The 15,435-nt window shown below is 45.9% G+C and overlaps 1 protein-coding gene across 8 annotated transcripts in view; it reads left to right on the top strand.

The window, feature by feature from the left end:
• Nav2 (neuron navigator 2) overlaps positions 1 to 15,435 on the top strand; it is a 375,768-nt gene that overhangs the window by 334,894 nt on the left and 25,439 nt on the right. For 6 of the 8 annotated variants that reach the window (XM_047518211.1, XM_047518214.1, XM_047518210.1 and 3 more), the window contains 8 exons: positions 986 to 1,069; positions 1,682 to 1,793; positions 3,148 to 3,293; positions 5,534 to 5,542; positions 5,945 to 6,117; positions 13,203 to 13,356; positions 14,431 to 14,593; positions 15,306 to 15,406. In XM_047518211.1, coding sequence (XP_047374167.1) covers positions 986 to 1,069; positions 1,682 to 1,793; positions 3,148 to 3,293; positions 5,534 to 5,542; positions 5,945 to 6,117; positions 13,203 to 13,356; positions 14,431 to 14,593; positions 15,306 to 15,406 — 942 coding nt within the window. The remainder of the gene's footprint in view (positions 1 to 985; positions 1,070 to 1,681; positions 1,794 to 3,147; positions 3,294 to 5,533; positions 5,543 to 5,944; positions 6,118 to 13,202; positions 13,357 to 14,430; positions 14,594 to 15,305; positions 15,407 to 15,435) is intronic. The other 2 variants (XM_047518213.1, XM_047518212.1) reach the window with 1 other exon arrangement.

Here is a 15,435-nt window from a genome sequence, read left to right as displayed (position 1 = left end):
TCTTAACCTTAAAGGGGAAGTTGCAGAGAAGGGGACATGCAGGAAAATGCTACATTTCTCATCTCCAAGATCCATGGGTTCCCCCCCAATCCCATATTATATCATCTTTGAAAATTGGATGCATGTTTTAATTATAATTGGCCACATTTTTAAAAATGTCCTAGTGGTATGTAAAGTCATAGTGCAGCTGATCTTGTGTTCTAACAGAAGCATATGGAAGTGCAGGGGAGCCTGTGGGAAAGTCATAACTCCTGGGGAAACTGGTAAAGGTTTCTCCAGGGAGGTAGCAGATGGTCCTTTCAGTGACTTTTTATTAACTAGGATTATAACAAGCAAAATATGCCAACCATTTGTTTGTTTATTCTCCACACATGCTTCCTATGAGTTTGGCACTCACTGAACAAAAGATCATCCTACACTATGGAGTGAAGTAGTAGAGAATGCAGACACACAGCAGCCCTACAAGACCCTATGGTTTTTGTTTTGATTTGTTTTTTTTTTTGCAGTACTGGGGATGGAACCCAGGATCTCATGCATGCTAGGCAAGTGCACCACTGAACTACATCCCAGACCAAGAACACATGTATTTGAACTAAATTTCACAAAGCATAGGCAAGAAGGACAGTGGCTTGTGAGAGTGAATATGAGAGAAACTACGTAGTCTGAAGTTGTCATAGTTGTGAAGTGAGACCTTTTGACAGACACATGGAAATTAGGCAAGGAGGGGGTAGGAAGAACATTCTGGGCAGGGGTAAAGAAGGCACAGTGGCCTGAAGTGGGAAGAAGCACAGGGTTTTGAGCAAGCAAAAGTTAGGGTAACTGATCCCAGAGAGTGGTGGGGAGTGGGATACAGGAGGAGGCTGGAGACCCAGGTGGGGTCAGGCCAAGTGGCCCCAATAAGAATTTTGTCCTGAAGACCTGGCACCTCTTGGGCATTCTTGACCAGCAAGGTTAAATTAGCTGAGGTTGTATCTTTCTCTTCCAGGCCCACCTCGTGGCAGCCTTTGAACAGAGTCTTGGAAACATGACCATCAGGCTCCAGAGTCTGACCATGACAGCTGAGCAGAAGGTAAGACAGGCTGCCTTTTGTCCCCTGCTCAGAATTCAAAATAAACCTAAAAGCATTCTCTTTAATTTCAGATAGTTATATAGATTATAACATACTTCTTGAATATTAGAATTTAAATATCAAATAACCAGGCACAGTGCTACATATTGTGGTCCCAGAGACTTGGGAGGCAGAGGCTAGAGGATCACAAGTTCAAGGCCAGCCTCAGCAACTTAGTGAGACCCTGTCTCAAAATAAAAAATAAAAAGGGCTGGGGATGTAGCTCAGTGGTAAAGCAACCCTGAATTCCATCACCAAAATGAAAGGGGAAGGGGAAGGGAGAAAGGAAGAAAAAGAGGAAGGAAAAGAGGACATGTCAAAGGTAGATCTATTGAGTCAAAATATCTTAGATCAGTGATGGTAAAGATGTCAAGGACAGATCTCCTGATTCCATTTCCACTCATTTGTGTGTTCTTTAATGGTCACTGAAAATTGATCCAGATTCGTGTAGGCGACGAAAGTTCTGTTGAGCTCCTGCGTTTCCCACCCTGATCTGTGGAAGCCGGGTTGTACTTCCATCGAGCTCTGTAGAGAGTAATTTGAGGATAACCCATATATCTTTCTTGTCCTCAGGATTCAGAACTGAATGAGTTAAGAAAAACCATCGAGCTGCTCAAGAAACAGAACGCAGCTGCCCAGGCTGCCATTAATGGAGTAATTAACACTCCAGAGCTCAACTGCAAAGGTAAAGTGAAAAAGAACATTTAGAGAAGTGACCAGCCTGCCCTCGGCAGCCTCCCTTGACAGCACTGATGGCTTGGAATCCAGCTCCGCATCCATCAGGCAGGCTCTGGGGGGCAAGCACCTTGCATCCGGTTCCTTCTGGCCTCTCAGAAGACTATTAGTGTAGCTCATCCTCTTCTCTGATGTGTCTCAAGTAAGGAAGAAAACATCTTTGTCCTGGCTGAGTGCCAAAGTGTTTTATAGCCTTTAACTTCACTCATGCTTCCATGTTGATATGGGAGAAACTAAAATGGGTTCATCTTTACTTGTCCCAGAAAGCTTTCCAGATAAATTGTTTTGGTTGCATCTTAGTTGGGGTTTAAAAAAAAAAAAGTGGACATGCAAGTGAGTTACCTCCTACAGTAATAATACAGTAATAATGCTGGAAGTAATATTGATAGCTAGCAACTGTGGAATATTTAAACCCTATTCTGAGCCTTGTGCTAAGTGTTTTTGTTATTCTAATTTATTATTTGACCTTCTTAGTGTCATGATGGTCCTTTCCTCATTCTTCTGATGAGGACACAGAGTTTGAGAGATAGCAGTGACTTCCTGAGGTCAGAGAGTAGGTAACAGAAGTAGGGCTAGAACCTGCATCTGGGTAAAAGCTGGTGTTTTTAAGGGCAAGGCTTAGGGGACAGTTCTGTCCTCTCAAGGATAACCGGCAGCCAGTGTTGTTATGTTCCGTATCCCTATTTGTTTGGATATTGGGCCCCCTAAAGGAAGTGACAGGAGAGTTGGAAAGGGAAGGATTAGCAAGAGCTGGCCAGAAAGAGTTGAAGGAAAGGAGAACTGCTGGCAGAGGGAGGGTGTGTGGAAGGCCCCTGAGCTGAGGTGGGCTTGGCACTTCCAAGGGACTGAGGAGGGTGAGTGTAGCAGAAGCACAGCAAGCCAAGGAGCAGGTCTGGGACTATGGCTCCGTGGTAGAGCACTTGCTAGCATGTGTAAGGCCTGGGGTTCAATCCCCAATACTGCAAAATAAATAAACAAATAGGCAGCTAGCAGCAAAGGTGACTGCTGCTGCAATTTAGAAACAGTATTTCCCAACCCATCTATGGATTTAAAGAGGTGGCATCAGGGACATTCTCCCTGAGGCTCCTTTGACTTCTGTTTTGAAAGTGCAAAGCTAGAACTTGCTTAATTGACCAAAGAGGGCATAGCAGCCATCTACTCAAGGAACCGAGCAGTGGGGACAGAAGAGATGTCTCAGGACCTGGAAGTCCCTGGGTACATAGGATCCAGATCAAGGACCATGCTCAGGACCAAAGATTGGGCTCAAGTCAGCAGGTGTTGACATGCCCTGTCTTGCCCTCCAGGAAATGGCACCTCCCAGCCCGCGGACCTCCGCATCCGCAGGCAGCATTCCTCTGACAGCGTCTCCAGCATTAACAGTGCCACCAGCCACTCTAGCGTGGGCAGCAACATAGAGAGTGACTCGAAGAAAAAGAAAAGAAAGAATTGGGTGAGTGTACATCCACAGAGGCTCCTGGGGACTAACCAACAGAGTGTCACAGAGCCAGTGTCCCCCAGATAAAGCCCAGGCTGACTCGACTCCAGAACTATAGGCCTTTGGGAGTAGATCCAAGGAAACAGGTCTTAAAGTCAGTGTTGTACACAACAAAGCCCCAGCATTTATAAAATCACCACCACCTTGTAGTTTTTCTCTTTCATGAAACTTTATGTGGTGTACTCATCTTTCATTTTATGTGTGTCATTTCTTCTCATTCTATGTTGGCCACAGAGTAAGAGAGCAAAGTTACTCCTAAGTGGCTTCTTCTTAGTTCCAAAATATTTTTGATCCTGTATCAGTAAACATTCTTAACTATAATCTATTTGAATAGTGCCTAGAATGGCATCAAACCAACCTTCTCTTTGAAAAAATTTTGACCATGGTCTGTACATAAAAGTTTTATAAGGTCCACGTAAGGAGTTGGAGAGTGGTTCTAAGCCAGGGGTTATACCTCAAGATGGCACGGCTAATGGGTCTGTCTCCACTGCCGTGTTTCTCCGCATATCCATGACCCAAATGAGCTACTTGATTTTCCATACAGTGCTTTTTAAATAGTTTTTCTTACATTCCTGGGGAAATTTCACCCCCTTCCCCTTATCCAATTTTGAGTCCTGCTGAGAGGCTTCAGAGCACTTGAGTAACATTTGCTGTCTTCAGAGCAGGACCACCCCAAAGGGATCTGAAGCCGGCCCCTTTTGTCAATGCTGACAGCATCCTGTGTCCGTGGTGGCTTTGGTGTCCTCATTCATTCCATATACTTCTTGCTCATTTTGTGTCATCTTGGATGGGTGGCGAGGTCTAGTGATGGAGAAGTTGGGGATTTTATCTTTTTGGCATGGATCACTTGCCTTTGAGGCAAGGTAAAAGGTCGACTCAGTATGGCCCTTTCATTACTCTGATTAATTTTTTGTCTAAGTTACTAATAGCTTTTAGTCATTTGCTATGATTAAACACATAGGATTAACTTCTTGCCACCTCTAATATGCAATTGATAAATATAATCTTATTAGATTATCAAAATAACAAAAGGGAATTATTTTCTATGAAAAATAGTGGTTCCCTATTTTCTTCAAATCAAGAAACAAATTTTGTTTATGTTGCATTAAGACAACTCTTTTTCACTGGTGATATCAGGGGGGATGAATGATTGGCATTGTCACCTTATCCCAAAGTTTAAATCTAATCTTGGTAATCTCCTTTTCCATGTGGTGTTTTACCAGAGGTAGAGACAAGGGTTTAGTTTGTTGGCTTTTATGCCAAGTCCATCTGTTTCTATGACTGCTCTCTAGACATACCATCAGAAGTAGAAAATGAGAAAGCAATGGGATCTGGTTTATCCATAAGCTGGATGTACAGTTTGTTAGAGATAAAACACAGTGATGGGAGAAAAACCTCATTAATTTGCCAAATGGCCTATTTTCTAAATTTCTCCATAGCTAAGAAAAACCCTGGAATGTATTTTCAGAAAGAAAAAAGGAAATTACTTTTTAAAAGACTTTCCTTCAAAATGGAACCTTTTTTCTTTTTTCTTTTTTTTTTTTTTTTTTTTGACTTAGAAAAATACATGCTACTCATGGCTTTCAGAGAATTGCATTTAACTCTTTACATTCTTGTTAGACGTTTCAGGCCCCTCCCCATGGTTTGGGGGAAATTATGTCAGTTCCTCTTTACCAATGTGGTTAATGAATTTCTTAAATAAATTTCCACTTCTTGAGTGGTGAGTGAGATGGACAGTTCCCTCTTACTCGATTGTGTCTTTTATGCAAGGATCATAGAAACTCCCAGATACAGCAGAGAACCACATGACCATGTAGGGCCAGTGACACCATAAGGCTGCCTTTGCTTGGAAAAAGGACATTCCTCCTTCCACCAAATTCATTCCTGGAGAGATGACTGATAAGAAGCACAGGAAGGTGGGGCCCACCATTTCAACCAGACAGGGAGAAGCTGGAAGAGCCTGGATTATGGGTTAGGCCCCAACCTGCTCTTCCCTTCCTTCCTTGATGGAGGAAGATGGCCCCAGTGCCAGTGAAGGTTCGCATTCCTCCTGGAGACCTCCTGTGTGTGTGGTGTTTATTATTAGCCATGTTGTGTCTGAAAAGTCCACAGCTTTCCCTGTCACTGGCTTTCTCTGTTAAAAATTGTCTTTTTTCCTTCCCCCTCCCTGTTTTTGCTTGCGTTTTCTCTGGCAGGTCAATGAGGTAAGCAAGACCAACTTTAATATCAGATACCAAGCTAACCCATCCATTGATATGACTAACCTCATCCGCATCCGTCTCCATGTCTGAGCATCCTGCTTTGTTGCTGTGCAGCCGCCTCCTGCCCACACCCTTCTGCTGAGCCAGGCTCTGTCTTGCTGTTGGTGTCTAGTCTTGAGCCAAGAGTAGGCATGGAATGTTGCCACAGGTCCAGTCCTCTGAGCTGTCAACACCAGATAACTCTTCTCCCTTAATGCACTGATTCCAGAGAGCTGTGGGGAGCCTTTTTCATCGGTGGGGGAAGAAGTGGGAGAATGAAATATTCTTTTGTATGCATGATTCTGTTTAGCCAAGGCCTGAGCATGGGTTGTGACTCCCGAAAAGCTGACAGTCTTGTGTGTTCAGTTACGCAGCTCCTTCAAGCAAGCGTTCGGGAAGAAGAAGTCCCCCAAGTCGGCGTCCTCTCACTCGGACATTGAGGAGATGACAGATTCTTCTTTGCCTTCCTCACCAAAGTTGCCCCATAACGGATCCACGGGCTCCACTCCTCTACTGAGGAATTCTCACTCCAACTCTCTGTAAGTCTGTCTGCTGGGGTCACCCTGAGAACCCTCTTAGATGATAGACAAGGCTGGGAGTCCTGTTATGATACACCTGCCCCTAGGGCTCCTTTGTGCTCTGATAGGACTTTGCATGTTCTTCCAGTGTTTGAGGCCTGCAGAGGTTGAGAGAGAAGGGAGTCTGAGACTTTAGTTCCATAATTAAAAGCCAGTCTTAAGCAAGTTGCTTACTTCCTTTATTCTATTTCTTTGTATGTCAGATTCAGATAATGATCATTGTCTACTTATCCTGCCCTACAGATCGAACAAGATTAATGGTATAAAAGAACTAGAATTGTTTTGTTATGAGGGGAAGATGGTGTTATGAGCATTGCCAGTTTTTGCTGAATTCTGGTTTATTTGGGCGATAAAACTTAGACTTTTCTTCTTCGATCAAATTTGTTGTTAACTCTTTCTTGAGGTCACAACTCAGAAATTGGACATTTAAAAAATGGGAAAGTCAGTGATAGTTCTCTTTATCAAAGGATGCTTAATTTCAGAAAATGATTATTCATCATTAACAAATTTAACATGAGGCAGTTTTGTCTGTCTCTCTTTAGGGACACAGCTGGGTTTGTTCAGGAATTTAGATGCTGTTCCCTGTGGCGACTGGTTACACAGAGAAGACTCATCTCTTGCCCAGCCCTCCTCCCATTTTCCCCACTATGCGCCTGCCTTCCTTTCCTCCATCTGGGAATAGGGAGGCAGTGCTGGACCCTGTCCAAGAACTAACAGCTCAGGCTGCAGAGCTAAGAGCAGGAATGGCTTGTGATGGGCGGGTGGTATCGGCTCAGAAAGTGGCACAGTGGCTCCCTGCAGCAGCAAGAGAGACTGCCTCCATCCAGTAGGGCTGAATTCCATTTGTAGCCATGGTATGCCAGAGCTAGAATTATGAACAACAAATCAGATCACCAAGGAGTCCACAAGGAAGGTTATCAGCAAGATGAGACAGTACCTAAGAGAGAGAGGAACTGTGACTGAGGTCAGAGTAGCCATTGAGATAGGTTTAGAAAAAGGAAATTTGTTATATAAATCTGTTTCTCTATTGGTTAAAGTGGAGGCAGTTATATCTACTTGAGTGTATTCTTGAGAAAGGGATTGATCCTGTGCACAAGGGTATCTACTCTCTGTTCCATCATCCTTCATTCTCAGCAGGTGGTGTCTGTGGGACAAACCCTGAGTCCATGTCCCCAACCAGGCCACTGAGGACTGTGGCTTGTGCTTGTGCCCAAGACCCTGCCCAAGTGCTTACCACATAGCGCAGGAGGGGGAGGCAAGAGGATTAGCTTCTCCAGAGTTCAGGTCTCTGTGGCCCTGCAACTGGTGGCAGATAGGAAATGGAAGAGAGGAAGCAAAACAGTTTCTCAACTGTTAAGTGGTCCTGCCTACTAAAGAAACTAGAGAAACATGGCCCCACCAGGGTCTCCTGTCAGCTTCTGCTCATTGGGGAGCACTCTGGTGAGGGGGTGGCCACACAGGGCCATGTACCTCTCCTATGGGAAAAGGTAAAATCTAGCAAGGAAAAGGAGAGGAGTTCTGAAGAGCTGGACTTTGGTGTTTCTCTGCCATGGCATTGAGAGAGGGTCCTACTTGATCTACTGGGTTCCCAAGAAGTAAATACAGGCAAGGCCATCATCTGTCCTGAAGCATCCCAACTCAGTTGTATCCTGATCCAAAGAAAAGAAAACCCATCATCTGCTTGACCTGTTGATTTGAACTTTTTATAGAGTAGCCTCTATGAACAGAGTATCATTCCAGGTATTCCACAGAGATGGGGAATATTAACCAGATGCCCATCCTGGGGGATTGGGACTGCTGGGGACACAGGGACATGACACAGTGCAGTTGATTCGACTTCTGAGGCTCTACTCTGTGCCAGGCATAGTTCTCAGCTCTGTTACCACAGTGTCTAGAACCAATAAAGTTCCTCTGTTTGACCCTCTCTCCTATGGAATGGGGGTGGACATTAAATAGAGAATCCTGAGTAAAGTAGAAAAGTCAGATAGTACTAAGGGTTAACGCTGTGAATGAAAACAGTGCTGGAATGCAGAGTACCTTGGCAGCAACTTTAGATGGTGGTCAGGAAAGGCCCCACTGAGGAGGTAACTTTTCAGCTGAGATCTTTATAACAGGAGGAACCACTGGTTAGTTCTGGTCAGTAACACTAGCTGCTATAACAAATCCCATCCCAAAACTCAGTGGCTTTTCTTAACCTGTTTATTTCTGGCTTACTCCAGACCCAATGCAGATATTCCCAGTCAGCAGGCAGTGTGCCATGATGGAGTCCTCAGCTCAGTACTCTGTGTCCAGCCCACTGGGGCAGGGAGGGTTGGACAGACTGGACCTGGAAGAGGTGCATGTCCTCAGTCCCACAGTCCACTGAGCAGGGCTCAGGGCTGTACCTCCTGCAGAGGAAGAAAAGAAGGAAGTGGGCATTGGTGAACAAAACTCATCCTCCCTAAGAAATAAATAGAACAGGGAATCTAGCATGGGATGGTCAAGGGACAGAGTGAAAGGAGGAGAGGCCACAGAGGTAGGCAGGGCCTGTGACATGGAAGGCCGCAAAGTCCAAGTGAAGTTGACGTTATTTCATGTGTGATGGGCAGATGTAGAGAGTTTTAGGAAGAAAGGTGGGATTACCTGAATCAGTGTTCTGTGGGTGAGGAAAGTGTGGGAACAAGGATGGACAAAGGGAGATCGCTGGTTCACCCTGCTCTGGCCTTCACATTCCCCACCTCAAGGCCTTTGCTCTGGCTGTGCCCCCTTCCTGGTATGCTCTTCCTCTTGATAATCACTTCTCAGGTCTCTACTCCGTATCAACAAGGCCTGGCTTGCCAGACATGGTGGTGCACACCTGTAATCCCTGCATCTTGGGAGGCTAAGGGAGGAGACTTGCAAGTTCAAGGCCAGCCTGGGCAACGTAGCAAGACCGTGACTCAAATTTTTAAAATTTTTAAAAAGGGCTAGGGAAGTAGCTCAATGGTAGAACATTCCTGGGTTCAGTCCCCAGTATAAATTTTTTTTTTTTTTAAAGGCCTGGTCTAGCCACCTTGCATAAAGTAACATCTACCACGAGCACTTCCTGTCATTCCTCTTTCTCTTCTTCATTTTTCACCATTGCCGATATTGTCATCTGATGTGTGGACTTCCTTGGTTTCATTTTTTGTCCTTTGTCCCTCACCCTACCCCAAGGCGTTTATTATAGATGGCTACTCTGTTGGTTTTGTGGACATTCAAATATTTGGTGGGATGAATGAGTAACTGGTGATAACAACGAGTCCTTGATATATTTTAGATCTGAAAGAAAAGTTGACAGCATGTGGGGTGATGGATCAAATATAGTCTGTGAGGGAAAGACAGTCATCCTTCGATATTCCTAGATTTGCAGCCTGAGTACCTGGAATGGGTGGGAAACCAAGATGGGGGTGCAGAGGAGTCAGGAGCGGTGATCTGGCCACATTAACTGTGAGGTACTCAGGAGACACTCAAACGGAGGAGCCAGCCAGCCTGGAGTTCCTGGAGGTGTAGATGCAGGAGACATGGGCTCCTCGGTGGAACTGAAAGCTGGGACACTGGAATTATCCAAGGGCTCGAATGGAGACGAAGAAGAACAGAGAGTCTAGGTCTGAACTTCGGGGCACACTGATGTTCGAAGTTCAGGAAGAGAAAGTAGAGCATCCTGTGCAGTATGAGGAAACCCAGAAGCAGAGAGAAGAAACTGCTTGAAGGCTGGAATAGGAACTGGGCCACTTGCCACTGGGAGTACAAGTCAGAGGGGCAGTGATGCACTCAGCCATAGGAACCAAGAACGAGAGCGCTCCTTCCAGACCACTTTCCCCTTGGGGAGCAGGCAGAGCTGCTCTTCACTCCCCACCTCTCTCTCTCTTTTAAAATACATTCCACAGCCTCCATGGACACTGGAGATGTTTGTTTTCGGTCTAGTTTTCCGAAGGGTGGTCTGAGAGCAAATGCTTATTTCCAACCTTGAAAGGTTTGTAAGAATGTGCAAATCAAGATGTGAGAGGGAGTTCAAAGAAGAAACCAAAGGCAGAGGAGTTGGGCCCCACCCCGTGGGCGAAAGGAATGGCAGCTGGAAGAAGACAATGTTTTCCACACTCAGGCGTTTAAAATTAGGTATGCCACCAGCCCTGCCTTTGGACGAGGCAGAGGGAATATGCTGGAATACCGGGTTAGAGACTCCAGAAGCATACATCAGGTTCAGTAGGTGATCCACGAAGTGGACAAGCATGTATTCAGAGCCACCGGGTGCAGTTCAGGAGCATGCATTCTAGAATTAAGCAGACCTGTCGATTTTGATCCTGACTCTGTTAAGCTTAGTGCGACCTTGGGCATGTTAATCTTTATGCCTTACCCTCCCCATTTTGAAAATGGACATTATTTTAGAACCTCTTCATGGAATTAGTAATACATGAAGTGAATGAAACAATATCAGACAGTAGAAATATTATCAGGCACTAGAATAACCAGGGTCCACAGGAGCCAACAGCTAAGCAGAGAGTAAGCCATGAAGTATAATGAAATTATTGGTGACATAGCATCAGTCTAGTTCAGGAAAGAACCAAGGGAGAAGGGAGACTGTCTCGGACGGTTGGGATAGCCACTGAAACCTGGTTGGGGCTGCTGCAGACTAACTTGTTTTCAACAGCAATTCTGTGTTAGTAGGGCATCCTCTCCCAGAGCCTCACCATTGTGTGCTTCTGAAAGCTGATTTTGGAGTAACTTTGTGCTCCCAACACCAATTTTCTTCATTTTAGTTTGCTTCCCTTTTGTCTTAGACTGTTTCCTGTTGCTATAACTGGTTTTACATATTGGGTAACATATAAGGAGTTTCTTCAGCTCATAGATCTGGCACATGTCATCAGCCACTGCTCAGCATCTGGTAAGGACCTTCTTGTGGGTCATGGCAGGGTGGAAGGCATCCAGTGAGGCAGAGCAAACATGCTCACTTGGTCTCTCTTCCCCCCCTTATAAAACTATGAATGCAATCGCTGGGCCTCGCTCTTGTGACCTTATGGAATATCAATTACCTCCCAAAGGTCCCACCCCAGATATCATTAATGTATGGTTTGGGGGGTTGCAACTGAGTTTTGAAGCAGATAGGCACCCAGACCTATGGCACCTTTATAAAGTCATTGATTGGCCATGCTCTGCAGAGTAAGTCATGTGACATCATCCACAAAGTGGGTGCCAAGGAAATGTTGTCTTTCTTGCTGAGAGAGCTTTCTGGGGAAAAGTACAGATAACGCAGAGGAGGCTGGAGCAGAAAGTGGACCAGTCTGACACAGTGAAAACCAGCACAGACTGTTCTCTGCCATGAAGTGGAAATCTCAGTATCTGTACAGGGCATGGTTTGGCTAAGACCGGAGTGTCACAGTGGAATTTTTTTCAGTTTTTACTCCATTTAAACCAGGAAAGCATGGTCCACTCAAGAAACAACCAGTTTTTACAAGCTACCCTTGCAAACCTCCTAAATCAAAAAAGCATGGCCCCAAGGTTCAACTTGCAAACCGCAGACTCTTCAAAGCTCAGAGAGCTGGGTGGAAGGGATGATCTGAATTCTAAAGGAATTTCTGTCTCTCCAACCCTTTTAGCCCCAAATCTGTTTGCTTTAGGTTTCTCATAGATATGGAATGGGACTAATAACATTTTTACAAGTTCATTGCATTTTTTTTCAAGATTTTGAAGCCAAGAAGCTTCCTTGGTTGCTAACTTAAAACCAGGAGGTGGGTTTACTCTCTTTACATCTCTGAAATCAAAACAGTTTAGGTGCATGTCAAGAAAACAGCACCAGAATGGTTCTACTGTTTCAAGTATTTAATTTTTCTTCTGGCTCCTTCTGTGCCCCAAATACAATGCCATCTCTTTAAAAAATTTGATAAATAATTTTTCTTTGGCAATTACAATTTCCACCCCTTCAACCAGTTTTACAGGTCAGGTTTTGTTTGGCCCCACATCCAGCACTCAGGTCTTGGCGAGCAGGCTCACAAACTCTCTGCCCCTCCCTTTTCACACACAGTCAGTTTCAGCTCTGTAGCTTTATGAACTTGGGGAGAGTGTTGATAGTTTTACCCACCTCCATCTTCAATCCAAAAAGTGTCAAAGCCTTCTGTTCTGGATCACTCAGTACCCCAGATCCTATGATCTTTGGAATTCATGAAACTTTTTTTCTTTTTAATAAAACTATCTTTTCTGAACATTGCAACTCATCATGACGTTTATGGTCTTCCACTCTGTACAAACCTGCCAGGAATCTGGAGACAAACCTAACTAAACAAGCAAGGAAACCAGCCCAGCCTTTTTTAAAGAAAGAGGCCTTCAGCAGGGTCACCGGTCACTTTGATTTGACATACATCCGGGATTGGAAGATAACCAGCCACACTGTTGCCTGGCTTTTCAGTGGAACTTTGGTTTCCTGCCCCGGTGTCCACTCTGGTCTCTAACTCTGCCTGAAGCTGTTCTTTAGCCAAGCAGGTGGGGGATGAGGGAGCTGAAGATGGTTGATCTCTCTAGACATATTTCCAGGAGTGAGCTTTTAGAATGAGATCAGATAAGCTCATTCCAATATCTTTAGGTTTCTTCCCCTTCTTTGGCCAATAAAAAATTACTCCTCAGCTATTTAATCTTGGAGTTTTCTAATCTTGAAAACAAATAGTTGACCTCACTTCTCTGAACGAGTTTAGAACTCAAAGATTGTGTGGTGTCATTATGGGGTCCCACCTAAATACACCCTGGGGAGTGTTCAAATGCTCAAGGTTCCTATTCCCTTTACCAGCTCCTGCTTATCCCTCAGTTACTGGAATTTTTGCAGACAGATGCACCAGACAATTCTGATTGCCAGAGATCTACAAAGAAAGAGAGTGGAGAGTAATAAAATCTGTGAATTTTAGGTGCTGTATTGTCACCTCCAGGAAACACCAGGAAGGTGGTCATACAGAGTTGCTGCTGAACAAACTTGATGATTGATGTGGGCCACTGGTCAGTAGGGGACTAAACGGAGCTGGACTCAGAACTGCTTCTGTTAGTAACATTCCCCCTTTCCCTAGAATTTCAGAGTGCATGGATAGTGAAGCCGAGACGGTCATGCAGCTCCGAAATGAGCTGAGAGACAAGGAGATGAAGCTGACAGACATCCGCCTGGAAGCACTCAGCTCTGCCCACCAGCTCGACCAGCTCCGGGAGGCCATGAACAGGATGCAGGTGAGAGGCCAGAAGTGGGGACTGAGCCTGGCCTGACTAGGAAGGAGCTCCAGGAGGCTGCTCTCTGCCAAGCCCTGAGGGCTACATAAGAATCAGGTGGCCACCTCTACTTTCCTAGCCTCTCTATTTGTTCACTTCTACATATTGCTCAGACTAGTCTCGTTAAAGACTAGTTCGTGGCCCCCACTGCAGAAGACTTTCAGTGGCTCTCCTGCTGCCTCTTGTCCCCTTTGGGACTGCAGGCCTTCTGTGGGGCCCTTTTCACTCTTAACCCACACTGCCCGCCCCAATTCCCCTTTTCATCCTCTACTCAAAGGCCAGGCGGAGCCACGAACAGTTTCCTCAGCACACCCTGGGAATTTCTGTTCCACACAATTCCCTCCACTGGGAATATCCTACACATCCCAGTTGGACCCTCCCTCCAAAACTCAGTCTTTCCAGGTCCTGGAAGTTGGTGCCCTCCTGAATACAGCATAGGTTTGATCTTGCAGGCATTCCCATCATCTACCACGGAGGAAAGACATTTGTATCTTTGTTTTTGTAAAGTGTTTGTGAAATGAAAGATTCCTGTGGGTATGCTGAATGGAACCTCACTGGACAGCATTTCCCAAAGGTGGTTCCCTGAAACATTTGTTCCATAAAGAGGCTCTATGAAAGGAGAATGCCCAAATCAAGTATGTTAGGAAATGCTGCATATCGTGTGTCCTTCTCAGACTCATAAAGCATGGCAGCTCATTAAGGGCCCTGAGAAGTCCTGCAGTAAAAAGACTGTCAAACCCAGAGTTACCCAAACCTCTTAGATGACAATTCTTTTTCACTGAACACCCAAGCAGCAGACGAGGGGAAAGTCAAGTTTCTGAGTGCTTCTTCTCAATGGCCAGTTCTCTGAAATGATGGAGGCTGCCCTGCCAGATATATCTTGTATATCCAGTAAAGTGTGGCATTACCTGAAGATGTTATCTACCTTGGCTGGGCTAGCCACTGGGTTCCTGTAGGAATGTTCAGATCATTCTAGAAAAGTCTTGTTCTCATGGCATCCTCCTAACAAGCGCCCTTCTCCCTTACTCTTCACAGAGTGAAATAGAGAAGCTAAAAGCTGAGAATGACCGGCTGAAGTCAGAGTCTCAAGGCAGTGGCTGTAGCCGGGCCCCCTCCCAGGTGTCCATCTCAGCCTCCCCAAGGCAGTCCATGGGCCTCTCCCAGCACAGCCTGAACCTCACTGAGTCAACCAGCCTGGGTGAGTGGCTCTCAGGGCTGGGGGCAGGCCTGGACCTGCAGCTGGCACTCTGGTCTCCAAGCAGGTACCCAGGAAAAGCAAGTCAACAGATCAAATGGAGAGGCAACAGGCGTGCGAGCGCGTGGGTTGTGTGTGTCTGGGTGTGCGTCTGCTACCAACATGAGCCCAGCCATTAGAGTGCTCTCATGCTTTGCTCCAGCACCCCCAATTGTCCCAGCTGTGAGCTCGGACCCCCTCGCCCACCACGCTGAGCTGTTTGATCCATTTTAAGAGGCCGAGTGCTACAGACACACCCCGCAGCAGCAGGCCCCAGTGGGGTGATGGCTTGGCCCACGGTCTTCCTGCCTTCGGGATGGTTCCAGCTGGCGCATCATCAGCGAACATGACCTAGGTCTTCCTTGTGAGCATATTGAGGCTGATGCTTTTATTTTGATCCATGATGCTGCTGCTGCTGTCGTTGTGGTTCAGTCTCCCCCTGCACCTCCATTCAGCAAGATGCACCATCAGCCTGCTGGTTCCTTGGTTGGTCCACCGCTGGTTTCTGTGGTTGCATTCTCCATTCTGCCCTCTCCCTGCCCTCTCCCTCACCCTACTTCCCCTGCACCCCGACACCTGGTTTGTCCCGCTGCTGTGCCAACAAGCAGCGGGGGTGTCAGGAAGCCAGCTTTGCTGTCCCCATGTGCCTAAGGCTGTTGATGTTTTCCATTCGCAGACTTGTTGCTGGATGACACTGGTGAATGCTCGGCTCGGAAGGAAGGAGGCAGGCATGTTAAGATAGTTGTCAGCTTTCAGGAGGAAATGAAGTGGAAGGAGGTTAGTTGGATCCCTTTCCCTGCTCTGCC

Source organism: Sciurus carolinensis, chromosome 11 (genome assembly GCF_902686445.1).
Source record: "Sciurus carolinensis chromosome 11, mSciCar1.2, whole genome shotgun sequence".
Taxonomy (NCBI): Eukaryota; Metazoa; Chordata; class Mammalia; order Rodentia; family Sciuridae; genus Sciurus; species Sciurus carolinensis.
This window is presented reverse-complemented; position numbering and strand designations above follow the sequence as displayed.